This window comes from Syngnathus acus, chromosome 17 (genome assembly GCF_901709675.1).
Source record: "Syngnathus acus chromosome 17, fSynAcu1.2, whole genome shotgun sequence".
NCBI lineage: Eukaryota > Metazoa > Chordata > Actinopteri > Syngnathiformes > Syngnathidae > Syngnathus > Syngnathus acus.
In genome coordinates, this window is record NC_051102.1 from 6,077,668 (window position 1) to 6,098,654 (window position 20,987).

At 43.9% G+C, this 20,987-nt stretch overlaps 1 protein-coding gene and 1 pseudogene across 1 annotated transcript; both read left to right on the top strand.

Annotated features, from left to right (window-relative positions):
- Positions 1 to 1,134: 1,134 nt before the first annotated feature.
- Positions 1,135 to 3,524, top strand: fem1a (fem-1 homolog a). Its single transcript, XM_037276851.1, has one exon. The coding sequence runs from the start codon at positions 1,313 to 1,315 to the stop codon at positions 3,164 to 3,166; it is 1,854 nt and encodes a 617-aa protein (XP_037132746.1). The 5' UTR covers positions 1,135 to 1,312; the 3' UTR covers positions 3,167 to 3,524.
- A 573-nt stretch (positions 3,525 to 4,097) lies between these two features.
- LOC119137508 overlaps positions 4,098 to 20,987 on the top strand; it is a 57,292-nt pseudogene continuing 40,402 nt past the window's right edge.

Here is a 20,987-nt window from a genome sequence, read left to right on the forward strand (position 1 = left end):
GCGGACGTGCTACCCAGTGCGCCACCGAGCCGTTTTAGCTTGTATTTTTTTTAATCATTTTATTCTATTTATTCTATTTATTTTTTATCTCATGCGCTGATCGGTTGGCACTTTTTAAATTTCGTTGTACGTGTGACAATGACAAATAAAGATCTATTCTTATTCTATATTCTATTCTATTCTCAATTGGTACTCCAAAGAACCACTGAATTGCAGCTCCATTGTATTTATTAAATTCAATATATATGCATTTAGGTGCTATTTTTATCCAACTTCCATTGAATCATTATTTAAAGTTTTGTTATTTTCCTCTGGTATTCTAATATTGAGATGCAGTCTTTTTAAAGTGTACATAATGTTACAATGTCTTGAAAAATATGATATACACTTGGGGAAAATTTCTGTATTATTTTTATTACTTGAGCCCACAACGTTACGGACTACTTGCAAGTATTTTTGGGATGGTGCTTGGTGTAAAAAAGTTTTGAGAACCAGTGGAAGAGGGTAAGAGCAAAACACACCTAGAAAACTATAGCCTAGCGCTCTCTGTTGGTCAAAGTGTATAATGACACTAAGTGACTAACCTGGATCTTCGGTCATGGCGACAATGTTGTAAATGATTATGATGCTGAAAATAGAAGAAAACCACAATAAAGGCATTTTTTTGAAAGATTCTGAAAGCTTTACCAGACTAACTCAACTCTCAATCCAACTTTAACTCTACGCATTTTAAATACAGTGTAGTACTCAGACAAAATGTACAATAAATAGTAAATAAATATAAATACGTTAGTACATTTTATAATGACTCTTTATTGTATTGTATTTATTATTTGAATACGTTTTCACATAACATAAATATACACTTTTGTGGTATATAAAAGGGAGTGCTGGGTTTGTCAAGTGTTAACGCAGCACTGACGTGATACGTCTCATTTAGGGAAGGCAGTAAGTGTAGCTTGTTTGTCTAAAATTAAATACCAAACAAACCCATCAGATACTAGAGCATTTAACTCAAGTGCATTGTGGGAGATGAAGTTTAGCATGCGGCGAAAATGCGTCTGCTCCTCCAAAGGGAGTGAATGTGAACTACATTACCCACAATGCCCCACCCCCACCGTAAACACAAAACTGTCGAGCAACACAAACGCCATCTTGCCAGCGCCCTCAAAATGGAAGCAAGATGAGAGCTCAAAGCAGAGCCCGGACCAAAATTCCTTCGACGCGCTTTTAAAAGCTACACTCACCTCTTTGATGGTCAACGAGTGGTTATGGGGTTGATGTCATGTGAGGCAACGCGGAGCCCTTAACCATGGATATAACTACGGCTGTGTTCAACGCGGCCAGAGATGGTAAGCTGAAACTTATCCAGAAGTTGCTGAGCAACAAAACTCCCGAAGAGCTCGAAGCTCTAGCCGAAGAGAAAACACAAGGAGGCACTCCTCTCTTGATAGCGTCGCGATATGGACACTTAGATGTCGTAGACTACCTCCTTGAGCATTGTAAAGCTAATGTCGAACTCGGGGGCTCGGTGAACTTTGACGGGGAGACCATCGAAGGAGCTCCGCCGTTGTGGGCGGCTTCGGCTGCCGGTCACCTCGCGGTGGTCAAGACTCTTTTAAAACACGGTGCCTCGGTGAACAACGCGACTCTGACGAACTCCACACCGCTGCGAGCTGCCTGCTTTGACGGCCACTTGGAGATCGTCCGCTACCTGGTGGAGCACAGGGCTGACATGGAGGTGGCCAACAGACACGGCCACACCTGTCTGATGATTTCCTGCTACAAGGGCCACAAGGAGATAGCCAAGTTCCTCCTGGACCGTGGTGCTGATGTCAACCGTAAAAGTGTCAAAGGAAACACGGCCCTCCACGATTGCGCCGAGTCAGGCAGCCTGGACATCATGAAGTTGTTGTTAAAGTGTAGCGCTCGCATGGAACGGGACGGTTACGGGATGACCCCGCTCCTAGCGGCCAGTGTTACGGGACACACCAACATTGTGGAGTACCTCGCCCACCAGCCCCGCACTTCCAGGGAGGAACGCATAGATGCGCTCGAGCTGCTCGGAGCCACTTTTGTGGATAAAAAACGCGATCTTTTGGGAGCGATGAGGTACTGGAGACGAGCCATGGAGCTCAGGCAGCCAGGGGAAAAAGCAGGGTGCTTGACCAAGCCCCCACCCGGGCCCCCCGTTCCGGCCTACGGCTGCGCGCAGGAGGTGAACAGTGCAGAGGAGCTGGAGGCTCTGATCACAGACCCCGACGAGATGAGGATGCAGGCCTTGTTGGTTCGCGAGCGCATCTTGGGTCCATCCCACCCGGACACCTCCTATTACATCCGCTACAGGGGAGCCGTCTACGCAGACTCTGGCAATTTCGAAAGATGCATCAGTCTGTGGAAATACGCCTTGGATATGCAGCAGAGCAACCTGGACCCACTCAGCCCCATGACGGCCTCCAGCTTCTTGTCCTTTGCCGAGCTCTTCTCCTTTGTCCTTCAAGACCGCGCCAAAGGCACCCTGTCAACTCGCATCACCTTCCACGATCTGATGACCGTGTTAGGTAAAAGCGTGCGGGAGGTGGAGCGAGCCGTGGCGCAGAAGGACAATCCGCCCGAGGCGCCTCAGTTCACCAAGGCGCTGGCCATTATCCTCCATCTCATCTTCCTGCTGGAGAAGCTGGAGTGCAACCCCGAGCAGGAGCACCAGAAGAAGCACACGGTCTACCGCCTGCTGAAGCTGAATCCCCGCGGCCGTTGCGGCTTCACGCCGCTCCACATGGCCGTGGATAAGGAAACCACGTCGGTGGGCCGCTACCCCGTGGGCCGCTTTCCCTCCCAGGCGGTGGCGTCGCTGCTGCTGGAGTGCGGCGCCGACGTGGACGCGCGGGACTGCGAGAACAACACGGCGCTGCACATCGCCGCCTGCAACGGCTGCCCAGAGATCATGGTGCTTCTCATGAAGGCCGGGGCGCACTTTGACGCCACCAACGCGCGGAGGAAGGCGGCCTACGAACTGCTAGACGAGCACAATATGGGTGACCCGGCTCTCTACCCGCTCAACTACATCACCCTTCAGTGCCTGGCAGCCCGTGCGGTGGAAAAGCACAGACTTCCTTACAGGGGACTCATCACCGAGGAGATGGAAGCGTTTATTGAGCTGCACTGACCTCCATGACGACGCTAATTTGCATCAAACTTCTTTTGACCCCGTTGCTTGCTTTCCTCCTCCTTTGTTCCACCACAAATGTTCGGTCCAGCGTTTGAAATAAAATTCGAATGGGCGACCTTAGCAAACGACCGCACCCGCTCAAATGAAAAACATTTAAAGGCCATGGGTTGACACGTGCTTGGTACATTATTTATTGGTTCTAGTTGCTTCCTGTTTGATGACGTGTTGTGTCTGTTTGGAAGGATGTTACAGTTGCAGTGCCAACCATGGCGTCATTATGGTCTTTGTGATGCAAGCCACAAACATCGTTTGGATTTAATACTTGGGATTCCTCAGGTGATTTTGATGAAAATATTAAAAAAAACAATGTGACAGCAGCGGATATTTGTATCTGGCAGTATTTGAAGCAAAGAATCACTGTGAAAAGATTGGACTACTAGATGACTTCTAATTTGCTTCTCACTGCTTTATAGACTTTTCCTCTGAATGTTCCTAGAAATGCCTTAACAATTGCTTTTCATTGACCCCGCTTGTGGCATCCACAACACTTGCAAATTTGCTAAAATCCACTTGAACCTCAGATGCAATTCTCACAAATTGAATCCGTATCAGTCTTATTTGCAAACTCTCTCTTGCATTACCCTGAAAGTCTGCCCTGTGCGCAGGCTGGAAGCGTCACCTCATCGAATGCCGACTCATTTGCTCTAAATGGACTTGCATTCAGGCAACACACTGTTGCTGCCTTCTCTTTTTGCATTGGTATGAAGATGTGTGTGTGTCAGAGAACGCCTGAATAAAATTCAGCACGGCACCAAGCGCTCTCTGTGGTAATCTTATTTATAATTCATCTATACTGCTGTTAGCCATAAGGCAGGCGCTCGATTTGCTTCTTTTGAATGGCCTAAAATTGTGTCTTAAATAATCTTGTCACTTTGGTCAACTGGCTTAAACCGCAGCTTACCGATATAAAGAATAACAGAAACACGAGCTACGCGAGTCGTGCTCCCTTCGTATAAATAGAGTATTGAACGTCACTGCTGCGCGGCAGCGGTAGAGACGGGGTGCTCGCTCTGCTAATTTTAGGGTTCTTTTGCCCAGAGCATCTGCTCTGAAAATGGGGACAGTGTCACACTTGCCACTCAGGCAGGTCACGGGGTGACTGGCACCGATGCCATTCGGTCAACAGAGATGCCCTTTATTGTGGATGGAATGACAAACACTGTGAGGTCATCTGGACCAAACATGAATCTAGGTATGTTCATCCTACAATATGAATGAATGGTTTGCTGTTGTTTAGTCAAAAACACCACTTTTGGGTTTTAGCTAACACACGTGACCTTCTGACCTCAGATGGTTGCTCTCATCATGACGTTTAAACATGGTGACCTAAATAAGCTGCCTCAGCAACTTCAAAAATATTAATCACATATTTGTTGTGTATTTTTTTTTTTTGTCAATGAATGACAGACATTTTGCTACAAAGTGTTATAACAGTGACTCGCCACTAGATGGCGGACTTAAAGTATTCAATCCTAAGGCCACCCTGGCCTTGTTCTGAACAAAAGGCTCGTCCATATTTCACCAGCAGAAGTGAGCAATATACATGCACTATTCTTTGACATTAAGTGCTTAATTAAATAAATTATGTAATCGAAATGATCATTTGAATGAGCAGGAATGTGACCTTTGAAAATTCATCCTTATGCGTAAGTATAGCACGTAAGAACATCTTTTTCCTCCGTCTGTTGTTGTTTTTCTTTGTGATCTAGGTGACCCATAATTGCAACAAAGAAAGACTTATGGTGCAGAAGCTAACTATGTAGTGTTGATGACAAAGTGAATTCTACAAAAACAAATGAAGTTAGTTGTACACATGTAAATATTAATGCATTTTGGGAAGTATGTATGTACCTTGGGTAAAATGTTGTCAAGACTTACAGTAGGCCTACTTAATCAGTGTGGCTGAATTGCCTCTCTAATGACTACAATCGGATTTCCACTATACTTTTATGTTGGATCTGTACTTCATAAACTACCTCCTTCATGATTCCTGTATAAATGTTCAAGGGATTAATTACTGCTATTTTTCTTCCTCAGCCAACCCCCCCATTGTAATTTTCCTTTATTTTCCAAAAAGCTGATCATTGAAGAATGGCTTGTAATGAACCAACAAGAGGACCATTTAGATCTATTGAATGATGGCAGTTGAAAGTCTATTGTTTTTGATTGCAACTGTACTGCTCAATACTTGGTAATAACATCTGATACAATATGTATAATATGACATTATTATGCATTTAACGTTTTTTTCTTCTTCCCTTCTAGCCCCTGGTTACGCAAAAATAATCTAACACTACCCACTATTCCACCAGTCAGCGGCCCAGTTTGAGTATGGGGAGGGGAGGCTGGTGATGGGGGGGGGATACGGTTGCTATAGGAGACCTCTCCTGCATCACGTCATACGTCGGGGGGAGGGTGGTGGGGGGGAAGAGCTTTGGCGTGTGCATGAAAGAGAGGAAGGAGAGCGCTGGGAGGGGGGGAGGAGGAGGAGAGAAAAGGAGAAGGACGCTGAGGCAGAAGACAGCGAGCGGCTCTCAATGACATCAAGCAGCCTCAGTACCTGAAGCCGCCCGACCAAGCGAGCGAGCGACCACTTCTGCCCCCCCAAAAGGCGTCGAGGAGCTGCAGGACATGCATCCCCCTCTCTAAGGCAGCCCCCCTTTTTTTGAGTGGAGCCGGGCTGCCACTGGATTACACGACGGAGGAGGAAGCTTCTTCCAGTTGTAAATCCACCCATGCATCTCGCACACGGCGCAGGAGGAGACGGTGCACATCCTACCAAGGTAATCCACACGACATCTCACCCCGGACGCTTTTTGAGTTTTTGCTTTCTTCTATTTGAAACGAGAGGGATGCATGTGCGCGTGGGTGTCAGCCCATTTCTTGTGACTTGTGTTCAGGCTGGTTGATAACAGCACACCGGAGCGTGTGCCATGCACCCCCCCCCCTCCTACCCCCTCACATCGCCCCCTCTGTGCTTATTGTTGGCAGAGCTTGCATGCACGTCGGAGCATCCTTTGTTTGTCACTCACTCTAATTTCAAATGCCTGCAAGGTATTCACCAGTTCGGAGTGTTTCAACACTAGGTATAGGCTTTATTGGGAAATATAGATTTGTGTGTGTGTGTGCGTGTGTGTGTGTGTTTGGCACCAGGTGGCAAAGTGGAAGGACTTATTTAAGCAGGCTGTTTTCTAGACAATAGACTTGCTGCTACATATGCTGATGTCAAAGTGTGCATAAATATCAACGTGCGTCTATAATACTGGTGTATGTCTATAATTACACACAGTTGGGTTTTCTCCCAACACGCACACGCGCAGGCAGGCAGGCAGGCTCCTGAGCTGAGCATCGTTTAATTATACATTGATTTACTCGTGCACAATTCCCCCACTGCTGATGCTTGTTTTTAGGGTTTGAATAAGTACACTTCTACAGAGTGCCTGTTTGGCTTTCCAGCGGTTTCCCCTCGCTTGCGTACGCCCAAATGTTGTGCCGTTTGGGCCAAGTCTTTTTCCGACACGCACAGATGGGACATTTTCCCCCGCGGCATAATGTGTCTGCTGGTTATCGTTCCAGACCATTTCCACATCTCTAATTATTTTAATCAGTCATTTCTCACGCATGAATTCCCTTCTTTAGCGTGCGTATCCCCCCCCCCCCCCCCTCCTGCCCACTCCAACCGTCTTCACCTTAACGGGACAGACCGAGATGCAGATTTTGGCATTTGCTTGACAGGAATAGGTCATTGGACGCAAAGTGAATGAATTCTTTAGTCATCCTCGTCTCCTCCCAAGAGGTTCAGAATTCTCCGTCTTGCAGATATTCACTCTGCGAGGAAGCGCTATAAAATCACTCATGGCATGAATTCCCTCAAATAGCATTTCACAGGGTTCAACCCGAGGCCTCGATGCTTTCCCGCCTCTCTCAAGTAACTGCAAAAGCCGTCCCATCTTGAATACGCCAAATGACACGCAGTCCCAGCTTAGCCGCTTTGGTTTTGCTCGTCAAAAGTCCTTCATTGAAGTCTCATTCCCACATGCTCACGGTATCGCATCGCTGGCTTTCTTCCTGTGCCTCACGTGGTGCCCGTCCTCACATTCTCTCCTAACCTTCTGTTGGTCTGAAAGGAATGAGAACATCAAGGCAACTTTGATCCAGAGGTCACATGTATGACAAGATGACAAGAAGTCGGTTGTTTTCAAGGCCCCGAGATTAATTGACCTTCGGGGGGTTATTTCCAAGTCGGCTCAAACGGCGCATGTGGCATTTAGGATCAACCCATCATGGCTGAATAGTCACCGATACCAAGTACCGATACTTGCCATTGCATTTTACAATCTGGATGAATTTGTAATTTATTGTCGTAAAATATTAGCAAAACCACAAATATTTCACTCGAATATAACAAAATAATAATGCAAAAGAACAAAGTATCGTGATTTTCAATGCCCTAGTGAGACATTTTATAATACGGGGAAAAAAAAAAAAAACATTGACTTTCATTCACACAGAGTACCCCGACGCAGCTCCCGTAATTGCAGCTTAAAAAAAAAAAAAAACTACAGCGGCTGGAAGCAAACAGCAAGTAAACATTAATTACATGACAAACGGGCGAAGAAGAACACAGAAAGCAACAAGATTTCCAAGAACCTTCAACGTTTGACGTTTCATCCACGCAACACATGAACAACTGTGAAATGGGATCAGCATGAAAAAAAAAAAAAAGTGTTTCCGTCTACAAAATTACCAAAGGTGTCATGAATCACAGCTTTGGCTCAAAGTAAATAAAAGCTGCATTTCACTCGAAAATATGAGAAAAAGAGCTCAATATGAAAACCTAACTTTATACATGTGACAGGTGTGCGTTCAATAATAATAATAATAATAATGAAGCAAAAATTAATGAAATTAAAATTGAATAAAAATAAAAATTATGTATTGGATCTCTTCAAGATTGTGCCTATATTATTAAGGTCGTGTGTGTAACCAAAGTATCTGCCCAAGTATGAGACCTCGTTGAAGGTCTCTAGACACACGGACATCCATTTTTAAAGCAGGTGGCTGTTTGCCATTACGGTTGCGTGTGTGCACAAAAGTGAAGGCTAGGAGATGGCGGGATGGTGACTTGACTTGATGCCCTTCTCCAGATGAATCACAGGTTGCGATGTGTCAGCAGGGATGAATTATGCACACTCCTTCACGACCTCTCATCTCCTCCTCTCCTGTCCACTTGTCTCTTGTCTTCAGCCACCCTTTGATCGCAGCTGACACATCTAAAGACATCTTCATCGTTCTCCTACGCCACCTTTCTCTTCCCTCGTATGCAAAGGAGGACGTTATCATACCTCCGCGTTGCCGCCTTTTTTGAAAGGAAACTTTCTTCGCCGAGGTCAAAGTGCTCGTGTGCGCAACACGGCGAAACGTGTGGATAATCGGAGGTCATTACTCAATAATGGGAGGGAGATGTGAGGACATTGACTTAGTTTGACAGTTACATCTCCAACTGACAAGAGCCATTCGGACTGACTGACAAGATGGCTGACACAAATCAAAACAGAATGCCTCATCAGGAACTTGCTCCAAGAACTGGCATCATATATTTTTTATGGCAATAAATTACAAATTCATCCAGACTGTAAAATGCAAGTATCGGTACTTGGTATCGGTCTGACTTTACTGTAATTGGTTGTTTTTCAGCCAATGATGAATCATTGAGCCTAATGAATTAAATAAGAATCGGTTCTAAGTGCTTTACTTGATTAAATAAAGGTTTTTATTTATATGAACGGGTGGAAAATAATGACTAGTTAGTGATGGAAAGCATCCGAGCAGACGTCTGTTCCCCTTGGCATGCGTAACACTTACCAGGACACATTTTGGTCCAATCTGGGCAAGACAGAGGACAAACCGTTTTTTTTCCTAGTCCATTACTTCAGTTTTTGATTCGATACACAACTTGATCGTTCCTCAAGGAGAAATCCATTTGCCGTCACAAATCTCATCTCCATCAGGAAGTCGCGTAATGGCTGGTTAGTGACAAAACGGCAAGGCCGGGACGCGTGAGGAGCATTTAAGCGGAATTCGGTCGCTATAGCATATGCCGCCTCGCCGAAATGAAACTCATCCATCAGCAATGCTGTTGGGTTCTGTCGTTGCTCCATCTTAACCTTAAGCAAATGCCATCATGTAAAGTAAAGTTTCATGGATGATCTCAGCAGCGTTGCCATTGTGAGATAATGAGCTCCCGCTGGGCGGCAGGTCATGTGACTCAGGTAGTACCATGATAGCGCAAATATACAGGAGAGAATCAAAACATCTCCAGGAAATTAATAAAATCATCCTGATCGGGCTGCGGATTTTTTGCATAAACTGGGAATGAATAAATAATTGCGTCTCGATTGCAGCACAGGAGGAGGCGAAAAGTAATCGTCAGCACAGTCTGCGTTCTACTGTTATGATTTCATTTCAGTTTTGGTGCCAGATGCCTGTCTGCATTTACACTAACATAACTGCATCATAGCAGAAAAGACATTTTTATTCCAATTCAAGCAAGTCTGCTCACATTAAAAGCATCCAACATGGATTCTTTTGGAATGCTAAACCAATTAGTGACTGTGTTTCTTCAGGCTACGGTTATCAGCCCATGATGATCATTTCTAACAAATCATGACGCCTGACATGAATAAAGGTGTCTTTTGCATATCGTGTTAACGAAGGTTTGATATGGGAAGACTAACGATGACAATCCTGGGAGACAGTGTTGTTCCGTGTTGTCAGGGAGCCTTTCTCCTGGAGGAACTCGCTAATTGGCTTCAGTGTGCCTCCAATGGTTGTGTTTGTCTTGTGTGTGTGTGTGTGTGTGGGCGTTGTTTTCACAATAGACATTTAACCGTTGCATCTCATGGAAAATGATGACAACAGGTGTGTGATGGCGGCACATTCTGAATCTGGCCCTTCTGCCTTCCCTTAGACCACAGGTGTCAAACTCAAGGCCCGGTGGCCAGATACGGCCCGCCACATCATTTTATGTGGCCCGCGAAGACAAATTGTGCATCAAATTTGTGTGTCATTACTAGAATTGCAAATTGTCTTCACTTTTAATATCTTTTTTTGTAAATATTTGACCAGTTTTTACTCGTCTGATTTGAAAACGAGTTATTTGTCAGTTTGTTTTGTAGCTTTTACTGTATAGAATATGAGGTGCTCATGCATTTATTTGGGTTGACGGTCATAATGGCCCTCCGAAAGAAGTTATGACTACAATGCGGCCCGCGAAAAAAATGAGTTTGACACCCCTGCCTTAGACTTTTAAAAGCATGAACTCATTCGCTGCCATTGACGTCTGCAGCCAACCACCAGGGGGGCGAACGCAGGATTAAAGTCTTCAGTAAAATATCTATAAAAAAAAAATGCAGATTATTATTTTGATCATAATCGTGCAGTTTGACCTCAAATTGACATTGCGGATTTTTTATTTTTGGACCACTATGTAAAGGAGCAGTTGAATGTCATTTGCTCATTCAAAATGGTCTTCCTCTTCCCCTTCTGAAATGATGGCTATGTGGCCTGATGGATGGATGGCTGGATGAATGGAAAGATGATTTATAGATCTTCCAAGAGCATAAAATTGTCTAACGACTGTCATGCAGGAATCGGTACGATCAGTATATACACAAAGTAGCTGCTATTACGAGTATTAAGGAGGCCTTAGATATGCTAATAGGGACAGCGAGTTGACAAGGACTCAACTGTCAGACTACAAAATGAGTGGCCGCCTCCATAGCAATTTTTTTTTGCCTCTGAAAAGAAACAAGCAGAGAATGAGCAATCGTCTATGACAGACATTTAAAAAAAAAAACGCTAGGCAATACAGAATTTGCCCGTCCTTGGTTTTTGTTATCACTGAGTGAGCAAGCATTGACCTTAGTGGACATGTGGGGGTATATAAATATTAGAACACAATATTTGACAGTTTTTTGACACATTTTTGTATCCAAAATATACAAATCGGTCCCTAATGCGATCTAATTAAAATTTGTCGCAATTAGATGCCCTCCGATTCAATGATTGAATTGAATGTGTCTGATTTATTCCGACACACTCTTGCTTGTTCGAAGATAACAGCCCGCTTCCACAAACACTTTGCGAGCGTTTCCCCTCCGCTGATCCCTTGTTATAATCTTCTCTCTACGCACTTTCAGCCATTTTGATAATACGTTCTTTTGCTCGGTGGAAGCCACTCACTCCATCTATGGCTCCATCCAGCTGATCTCCTGCCTCCATTATTGGATTCAGCGTTGGCTTTTGATCTCGGCGCCCCAATAAGAGGAGTGGGTGTTTATTGCCGTGTTGTTGGCTTGTAGCAGCTTTGCAGAGTATTTTATGTTGCGTTTCATGGAGAGAAGTTTAGTCAGGCTTCCCTCCTTTTACGCCTCATCATCAATTTCTTGTGTTGTCCTGGCTATGAAATTGTGATGAGCAACAGCTGAAGCACACTTTATGGATCCAGCAGTTAAAATGGTCCGAAGCAATTGCGATGCCTTTGTGTAATTTTAATGACATGCTGATGTTGTGCATCGGCAAAGGTTAATAGCATCTTCAATTACCACTCAAAGCAGACGCGACCACCAAAAGAACAGGTGATGCCGCTTTTAATGTAGCTCAAATGAAGCAAAGTGCACCTATAAATCTCTCATTTTGAATATATCCCGGTTAGTCACACTTTAAAACTGAATTAAGGAAAGAGAAATTGAGAGCATTTGCTGAGGGAAAATCATTTTATGTTGTGATTTTCTCTAATTTGCTTTTGCCCAATGTGACCGACGAAAAGACGGCTCACACCGATAAAAATATTCAAATGGCACGGCGCCGCTCTGTTTATTGATCTCGACTAGCATTTCCCCTTTTCCAGTTTTGAAATTTATTGCGAGACAAACAACATGAATATCGGCCTTAAAGATGGACTTTGTTTTATGAACGCATTCATGTCCTGAATAATGATGTGATATATCCTGCTGATTTAAATTCCGTGTCCAATCAGCCTCGCCGTGTAAATTATGTAGTGACATTTAACAGAAAGGCCCAAAATAGAATCTAATCAAGTGCTATCCGATTGGTGTCAGTGTCAAAACTGAGAGTCATACTTTAAGCGCCGTATCTACCGCACAACCACGGTAACTCATTTGATCTCATTACATGACGCACGTGAACCTTTTGTTTGTAACCTCTGAATGTAAACAACCATGTAAACATTGGAAAGCGTAATGACAGAAAGAAATGCCGCTGAGGAAAGCACATTCATTTATATTCTTCATTTTTGAGTGACAGGTGCGCTTTCTGTTCGAAAGTCTCAGCTATATTTTTTTCACCACTCCTAAAAATGTAACCAGGGCAACGCAACTCATGCCTGCAGTGAGCCATGCTTCATCCTGTGTTTCTGATCCTCAATGTGTGTTTGTGTGTATGCATGTGTGTGTGTCTTCAAGTTTTTTGTTTAAAAGAAAAAAGTGTGACAGAGAGCGACTGCCAATCTCCCCCGTGATGCTTTGCCATCTGTTATGTTTAGTGCGTGTGTGTGGTTTTCCCCCATTCTCTGTGTGTGTTTGGTAAATTGCCTCGTGGGTGTGCATGAATTTGCAAGTGTCACTCGCCTAGAGGTTGCAGGGTCACAGGAAGCGTGAGGTAATATTAGTCCTGGTCGCTCCCAGTGTGTGACTAATGCTGCCTTCTTCTCAACTTATCAAAAGAATGGCAGACAAAGCCATGAATAATTGAAAACAAGGTTATTTTGGAGCTGCATGGTGAGCACTATTAGATCACAGGCTGGCATGTAAACATGCAAACAGTGACTGCGAATTAATTGGAATTCCGCTAAAAAATGTCATAGCTTGTAGATGTGGTGCTAAATAAGCTTTTTTTAATTTTAGCGCCCGTCGCTTGTTGTCATGGAGATCGTCTGGAGCTACCTTTGCTGCCGGTGAATGGCATCATGGGTAAATGGGCGAGGTGGCGACAAAAAAAAAAAATCTTCCAGGGGCTCCCAGGGGGGCGAGGCCACGCTAAACAATGTTATTGCATCAGTCTGATGGAGGACAATAAGCAGTGTGCATTTCACCACCTGAGCTGCAGTGTCATTATCTGCTCGGTGCAATAAATAGCACATGTATCCCTCATCTATCTATCTGTCTGGATGACCATCTGTGTTGTCACGGTGAAACGGGAATAAGCACAGCACCCCCCCCCCCCTCTCCCTCCAACACCTTCTCTTGTGTTATATTGGCTTGATGCTAAGACAGGATCAGGCATGTTGTGATGTTGGCCTTAGAATTCATTTGTGCTTGACATTTTTTCTATTTTGCTTTCTATTTGTCAGAACTATTATTTTTTTTATTTATTACTATTATTATTATTCCCGTATTTACTCTTCATTAACCTTAAACTGTCGGTTATCAAACCGGGTTGGTGAGTTGTTTCTTGGGCGTCGACGAAAAAATAATTTGCAATAAATTTGTGTCCTAAATAATTTTTTTGTTACAGTAACATTATGAAAATATTGTAATATATTTGAATTCCCTTGAAATTTAGAAGTGCACATGGCAGCCATGTTTAGTTCGGTTTATGAGAAGGTCCCTGTAAAAAAAAATCTTTTTTTTTTTTTTTTTTAAATCAGATTTTACCAAAACATGTCTCTTTGAAGCTCCAGCAACATTTCTTGCTACCCGCCCAAAGACTTCAACCCAACCACCAGCAGGCCACTGTTCGCCGCATCTGCTTTGGCCCGCCGGCTCCCTCCAATAACCCATCTGCAAAACGCTGTTGTGTGAATCCTCAGCAGCAGCTGGAGGGGCCGACACCGAGCAGCTGGGCACGGGAGAAAGGATTTGGCCATGAGCGGGAGGTTAGAAGGCAGGGGGGGGAGAGGGGGTGAACGTAAGAGTGACCGCCGCACTGACGACTGCATCACGAGAGGTTAACAAGACAACGGAGGAGGGAGATGAGGAGATTTGAGGTATACAACACCTAATGCAGAAGGGAAAGATTAAGGGGTTTAGGAGTCTGGGTGAGTGACTAAAATGGAAGGGGAAAGGAGAGGGCTTTGTCAGCAGGTGAAAGACAACAGGGAGCGAAAGATATGAAGTGTTACGCCGAGGGCAGGCTTCCACGAGCCGGGAGCAGACGGCCAAATATATAAGAGCAGCGTCAAATGTCGGAGCGGCCGTGTGTCTGCACGCCGAGCAGCGGCCCTAGTTGGATTAACAGCAGCAAATTGAGTTTCCCTAAGAGGGGAATTTACTTAACGTGTTGCCGCTGGAGCTTGAATGAGCTCTGATTCTTCTTATCATATTGTTCAATTGAAAAAACGGACATGTTGAAAGCTTTCCTATTCAACCTCGATTACACCGGCCTGAGATAAGAGCGAGGCTATCAAGCGCTGAACCAAATCGAGCCCGTATATCAGATAGACGGACGTGCTTTTTTTTTTTTCTTTTTTCCAAATTGGCTATTTTTAGAGGTGGAAGTGGCAGCCAGTAATGTGTCGGAGCAGGTCATTAGCTCGATAAGTAGACGGGGGGGAAGTCTTTGAATATGTAACGCACCAGAAATGCCGCTTTCGTTTAGGAGAATAGGCGAGGAAGGGTCAGCGGTAATCTCGACACACCATTAGCGCCCACGCGGCCGGGGGGATGACACGGTGAAGGCGACGCGGCGCGTTTGTTTATGCTGATACGTCAATGACAATATGGACGATCAAGTGCACTGGCACGCTCTGGGCACTTAGCCGTGGTGACCCGTGCAAGTTCAGTGGGGACTTGCATAACTTAATCCACCTGTTAATACCAAAATATATGGCGAATATCGATATATTTACCGTATTTTCCGGACTATAAGGCACACCGGACTATAAGGCGCACCTTCAATGAATGGCCCATTTTAAAACTTTGTCCTTATATAAGGCGCACCGGACTATAAGGCGCACCATTAATGCATCATGTCAGATTTTGAATCCAAATCAAATCATTCTCCATTTTATGTTTTTTATTTCAACTTCAGATGCAACAAATTACTTTAAAATCACAAAATAATGATCCATAGTCTTTTTGATTCATGATTCATAGTCTTCAGCGGGCCACTTATGATTGATTTCATGACACAATGCTTTGGGCCAGTTTAAATTTAGGAATTTGGGCCATGTATAAGGCGCACTGGACTATAAGGCGCACTGTCGGCTTTTGAAAAAATGTTAGGTTTTTAGGTGCGCCCCCACAGATAATTGACTTTTGGGTGTTTTTAGATTTTTTCTCACTACTTGAACAATTTACTGGCACTTGATTTAAAATCTATAGTCCAGAAGATTTCACACAGTTGATCTCCCTGACTCCCTAACCTCCTGGTCCATCCATCCATTTTCTCCTGCTTATCCCGTTCAGGGTTCAGAGGTGAGCCGGAGTCTATTTCACATGACTTTGAGTGCAAGGCGGATTATACTCACCAGTCAATCACAGGTATTGACAAATAAGCATTCACACTCAGATTAACGCCTAAGGGCAATTTTGAGTTTCAGTAAACCTCTGGATGGTTTGAGAATGTGGAAGGAAACTGGATTACCCGGAGAAATCTCACACAAATCGAGTGGGAAAAAGGGAACGAAGAGTCCGACAAAAAATTATGTGGCAGATGTTCTGGCCACATGCTTTAGCCACATGTTCCACTGAGCAGCCACCACCCAGTTTGTATTTTTCAAATTCTTTCTTCCACCGGTGTTGATTATTGAATTATTTTTGGTGAGCCCGTCTGTGTGCCTGTTATTTTTATCTTCACGCTTTAGTGCTCGTCTTGTGTCGACAGGTTAACAAAAGCTTCTTTCTCCCCCACCTGTGTTCCGACACGAACGAGTGGAGGACGAAATTATTGACCAAGGGACAGTGAGCTCTCGATCTGCTCTACCTGAATGATGTGTTTTTTTACGAGGCCGGCTGCCAATGACGACCTCCCTTAAATTTGGCATTTTTTGCCGCATTCTGATCCCTGAATGAAATGTTTTCCATTACGCTAGCACACTCGGGCGCTATTATTAATTGACTCCTTTATGTTCCCCCATAACAGTGAAATCGAATTACTTAAATCAGAGCTAAAGATAAGTTAAATTATTATGACTTTTGAAGAGAGGAAAGCAACTTAAAAATGTATCACCGCAGCGTATTTCACGGTTCGCTCGCACAATGGCTCATTAATGCCGAAGCGGTGTGGCAAAATAACAATTTCAGCCTGTTTCTTGTTTTTGTCGGTGCACAGTGGTGCTTTTGTTCTGGTATTAGTTGAGTCAGGGCTGGCCCACACGAGTGCTTAATCCCGGTTAGAAGTGCTCTGGCTAAATCAAAAGACTTAATCCTGCATTAGCATGAATTTCCCTTTCATTTTTCTTCCAAGAGGTTTTCTCCACCTCTCTTTGAATATTTGGATGAGTCCCCTCTTGCCTTCGCAGTGCACTGACATTTCAGCCATGAATCAGAGATGGGGCGGCTATGTTTTTATCCCTTTTGGCTGACCTTCATGTATTTGTGTGTGTGTCTGCAGAGTGCCTACCCCTGCTGAGTGAAGCCCCAACCACATTTCAGTCATCTTCAAGCAGCCCAAAGTGGGACCATGCATTTGTGCAATATAGGCCGTGCGCTGGTCCAGTCCAGAAGGCTTAGGACCTCCCCCCTGTGTCTCCTTCTGCATCTTATCATCCTGCTAATTAAAGTCAACAGTCTTTCTGCAATGCCAGGTATGTATTTTTCATGTTGTTCAAGCATATGCACGCTCGTTCATAACAAGAGCTAACTTTTGTACAAAATATGTAGACTAATTCAGTAGGCCACGCCCCTTAAAGCCACGCATCCAACACACAAATATCACAAGGAGATTCTGCTGTTATTTTCTGTCAAATCAAATATTCCAAAATTGAAACAGTGTTGTCATTTTTAGATTTTTGTTTCGTTTGTTTAGGTGTCAAATACTGGTCCAGAAAGTAAAAATCCTGCCAGAGGTAAACGAGGTCTTGGGAGCTATGTAAAAACAAAACGAAACAAAATAAAAAATGCATCACTACAAAACAAAAAAAGAAACACTGAATATGGAAAAAATATATTGATTAAAAAAAGTAAAGCTGCAGAAATTTTCGCTCCTAGCTGTTACCGCCAAAATAAAACAATTCCCCAGGACCTTCACACAATACTCTGTCAGTTTATCTTCATTACAATTGGTTCCTTTTGTCTGAAACCTTCCTAAAATCTTGAGAACAGGCTGTCCTACATTATTTAGTTGCCATAGCAACTAAAGTTCTGTGATAGCAGGGGAGCACATCTCCGGAAATAGACACCATGTCTGGAAAGATTGCATGTTGACATTGAACTAGTCCGTCCGTCAATCAGATTTGAGCGTTGGCCGTCGTGTTACCTTCCAAGACAACCTTGCAACCATATCCAACCAATCGTGGCTGTCTCACTTCTGCACCTCAATGGCAGCTGCTGTATAATCAGGTGTGAATGTATTGTACCGTAGTGTGATCGTATAGAAGTGCATGTGTGGGATTTGGCATGCTCGTGTTTGCACGTCTGGAAGAAAGCGTGTGTGTGTGATATAGAAGAGTGAAAGCCGCTTTGTGAGTACATTGGAACTGGACTGCTGCTTGTTAATGTGTTTTGATAAGCCGGGAGGTCCCATCAGCATGTTTCTCATCATCCTTTTGATGACAACATTTGCACAGATTTCCTGCCTCAGTGGTCAGCGCACACACACATACACACGCATATATGCGTCCATTCACAAACACACACATGCATGCACTCGCAAAACCAACAATGCAAATTACATTTCTCTGTAAGGTATCGCTGTTGTAATGTTCTTTTTCATTTGTACGACTAATTTGAGACCACGCTATTGTCACTGTCATATCATTGAATTATACAAGAGATGTAATGTATCGGAAATATTCAGTAAAGCTCCACATTTCCATAGCAACCTGTCAATTGAAACTTAGAGGCATCTCATGAAAATGCAGCACAGAGAATACCAAAAAATACATATTTCATTTGTGAGGCATATAACCAAATATTGAAATCCCTTTTGTTAAAAAGAAAAATCATTTGAATGATCAATCCTACATTAGCATAAAGTTAGCATATGTTGCAGTAGTGGGGAAAAAAAAAGATGGATGGATGGATGGATGGATGGATGGATCTCCCTCTGACATCAGTCAAATACATTTCTCTACAAGAGCCAAATGCAATTTGAAACAGCGGTTCTCCCTGGCCCGTCTTTCAAAAGAGGATGCATTTAATTTGAATTTACCACTTTAAATGGATCGTCACCTCCATTCGTTCCAATGTCGCTGGCTTTGTTACCACTGAGCGCAGACTCAATCAGTCACTTCGATCATCACGGGTTTAAAAAGGTTCACAAAAGTAGGCAATTGGTACAAGATTAGTCGACTTACTCTGGTGAAACAAGTGAAAGCTTTTATTAAGAGAAAGATCCCCTCATTAGTTCCTTATTTTCCGGCCAACGGCGCAGTCCTAAGTTTTTGTTCAGTGCAAATCCGGCCAAAGTCAGTGCCTTGCAGGGCTTTTCCCTGGCTTTAAGAAGAGGCTTAAGTGGTAACGTTGCCAGCGGGGTCGCTTTTGCAAGAGGATTGGTGTTGAAGCGCATTTAAGAGAGTACAGAAAACATTCCGGACTGTACGTAAAGCCAGTGAGATCATGTTGGAGCTCAACAAGGCATATGAAATTCAGGCATAATACCGCCACTGAAACAAGGAGGTTGCAATTTTTTTTTTTTGTACTTTAGCAGGTTTTTAGGGGCTCGTCCCTAAGCCCTTCTCTTTAAGTTTAGTAGGCCAGTAACGTGGTGCTCTTGGGATTTCGAATGACGGCCATGAATTTGTTCTGATTGACTGCACTGTGCCAACTCCAGCTTTAGGTATCATCCTGTTGAGGATTGTGGCCAAGTATTAAAGGAGACCATTTCATTTTTGACATTCAGGATTTGCTTTATTTTTTTTTCTTTATAGCACACAGCAGTTTGTGTGCGTGTGTGTGTTATTAGAAATAGTACAAAAACATTCAAACAGACAATATTCAGAAATTGTGCAATGGTCTGATGAAAGAATTTCTGGCCACAGCATCTGCATTAGGTTCCAGAACAAGATGGCCTTTCACCAGAGGAATACCACACCAACAGAGCCTTATTCATGTGGGAGTCGTGTTTTTCTCCAGCTGGAACTGAGACTTTCGGAGGGGTGGGGTGATTTTTAAAAACATTTCCGAATACATATTTTCCCTTGATTTTTGCTCCTTCCAGATGTGTCGGAGAAAGCTGAGAAGGAATTAAGGAGTGTCGATAATGGAATCAGATCCACTCATTTCTTATCAACCTCAATAACAAGCTCTAACCTCACATCTCAGAAAAGCCGATATTTTAGCAAGGGCTTGAAAATCTTTGTGAAAATCTGCAAACAGCCTTTTGCAATCTGCAAGTGATTATTTGATAGTTTTTTTTCCTCAGTCCGTCTTCAGAGAATGACGAGTGAGTCCACACAGCAGGACCTTAGCCGCCCAGACTTAGGGGAGTGGGAGGAGGGACTCGGGTTGCCATGGTAAGGGTCATCCTGCCTTCACCCTGATGGATCGCAGCGATTCTCTAGCTGACGAGGAGTTAAGCTGGCCACCATGGCAACAGTCCACAGGCAGATAGCGAGGGCTGGCTGCACGTTGGCTGTTTGATTGATTTGACTCACTCGCAAGGAAAAAATGGAGGTTCACTACGATCGGCTCAATGGCCTGCTTGGAAAATTGCTGTTTTCGTGCACAGGGCAATTGCAGCACTTTTCTAATCCGGCACTCCAACACAAAGTATAATAGTCCCCATCATTCTCCTCCAATTCTACCCTCTGGCTAAAGCAAATTAACTGTAATGTTGATAGACTGACTGAACTGCTAAAGATCTTACCAATGTACAAATCCTCCAAGGTGATACTTCTGCTGACAAATGGTTATTAATACCCCCCAATTAGATGCTTAAATAATGCGCACTTAACGCTTACATAAGAGTGTCTTTGCTGCAGTTCAGGGCTCGACTGGCCCGAAAGAAGCAGCGTGGACGGAGAGAGCGAGCCGTTCCTCTAAAGCCCAACCCAATCTTTTATTTATGACCCACAGGAAGTCCTTCAGCGTGTCCTCTAGATGATACCCAGGAATTTAGCTCAACACAAGGCAGCACAAAACAAACTGTGACCGGTGCAAATTTGAGAGTGGTCAGCAGGGTGTTTATTGTGTAGTCAGTCTCGGAGATCAACTTTCACATGCATGAGACTTTTGTTTTTTTCTCTCCTCTCAGCTGCGCCCAAGTTTACCAAGACTCCCACAGACCAGATTGGCGTATCAGGAGGCGTGGCGTCGTTCGTGTGCCAGGCCACCGGGAATCCCAAGCCGGTTGTCTACTGGAACAAGAAGGGCAAGAAGGTCAACTCTCAGCGTATCGAGGTGGTTGTCACAGTGCGCAATGTGAAGATCGTTTTGCTGCATGGCATGCACAGCTCTCACAAATAGTTTTTTATAATTATATTTATTTATATTTTATTTATATAGATATTTTTTTTGTTTGCTTTATTTTTTTATTCTAATATTATTTTTATTTGTTTTATTTTATTCTGCATTATGTTATTGGGCAGTTGAGGCCGAGCCATTGGGAAATGAGATTAAATGAAGCAATCCTTGGC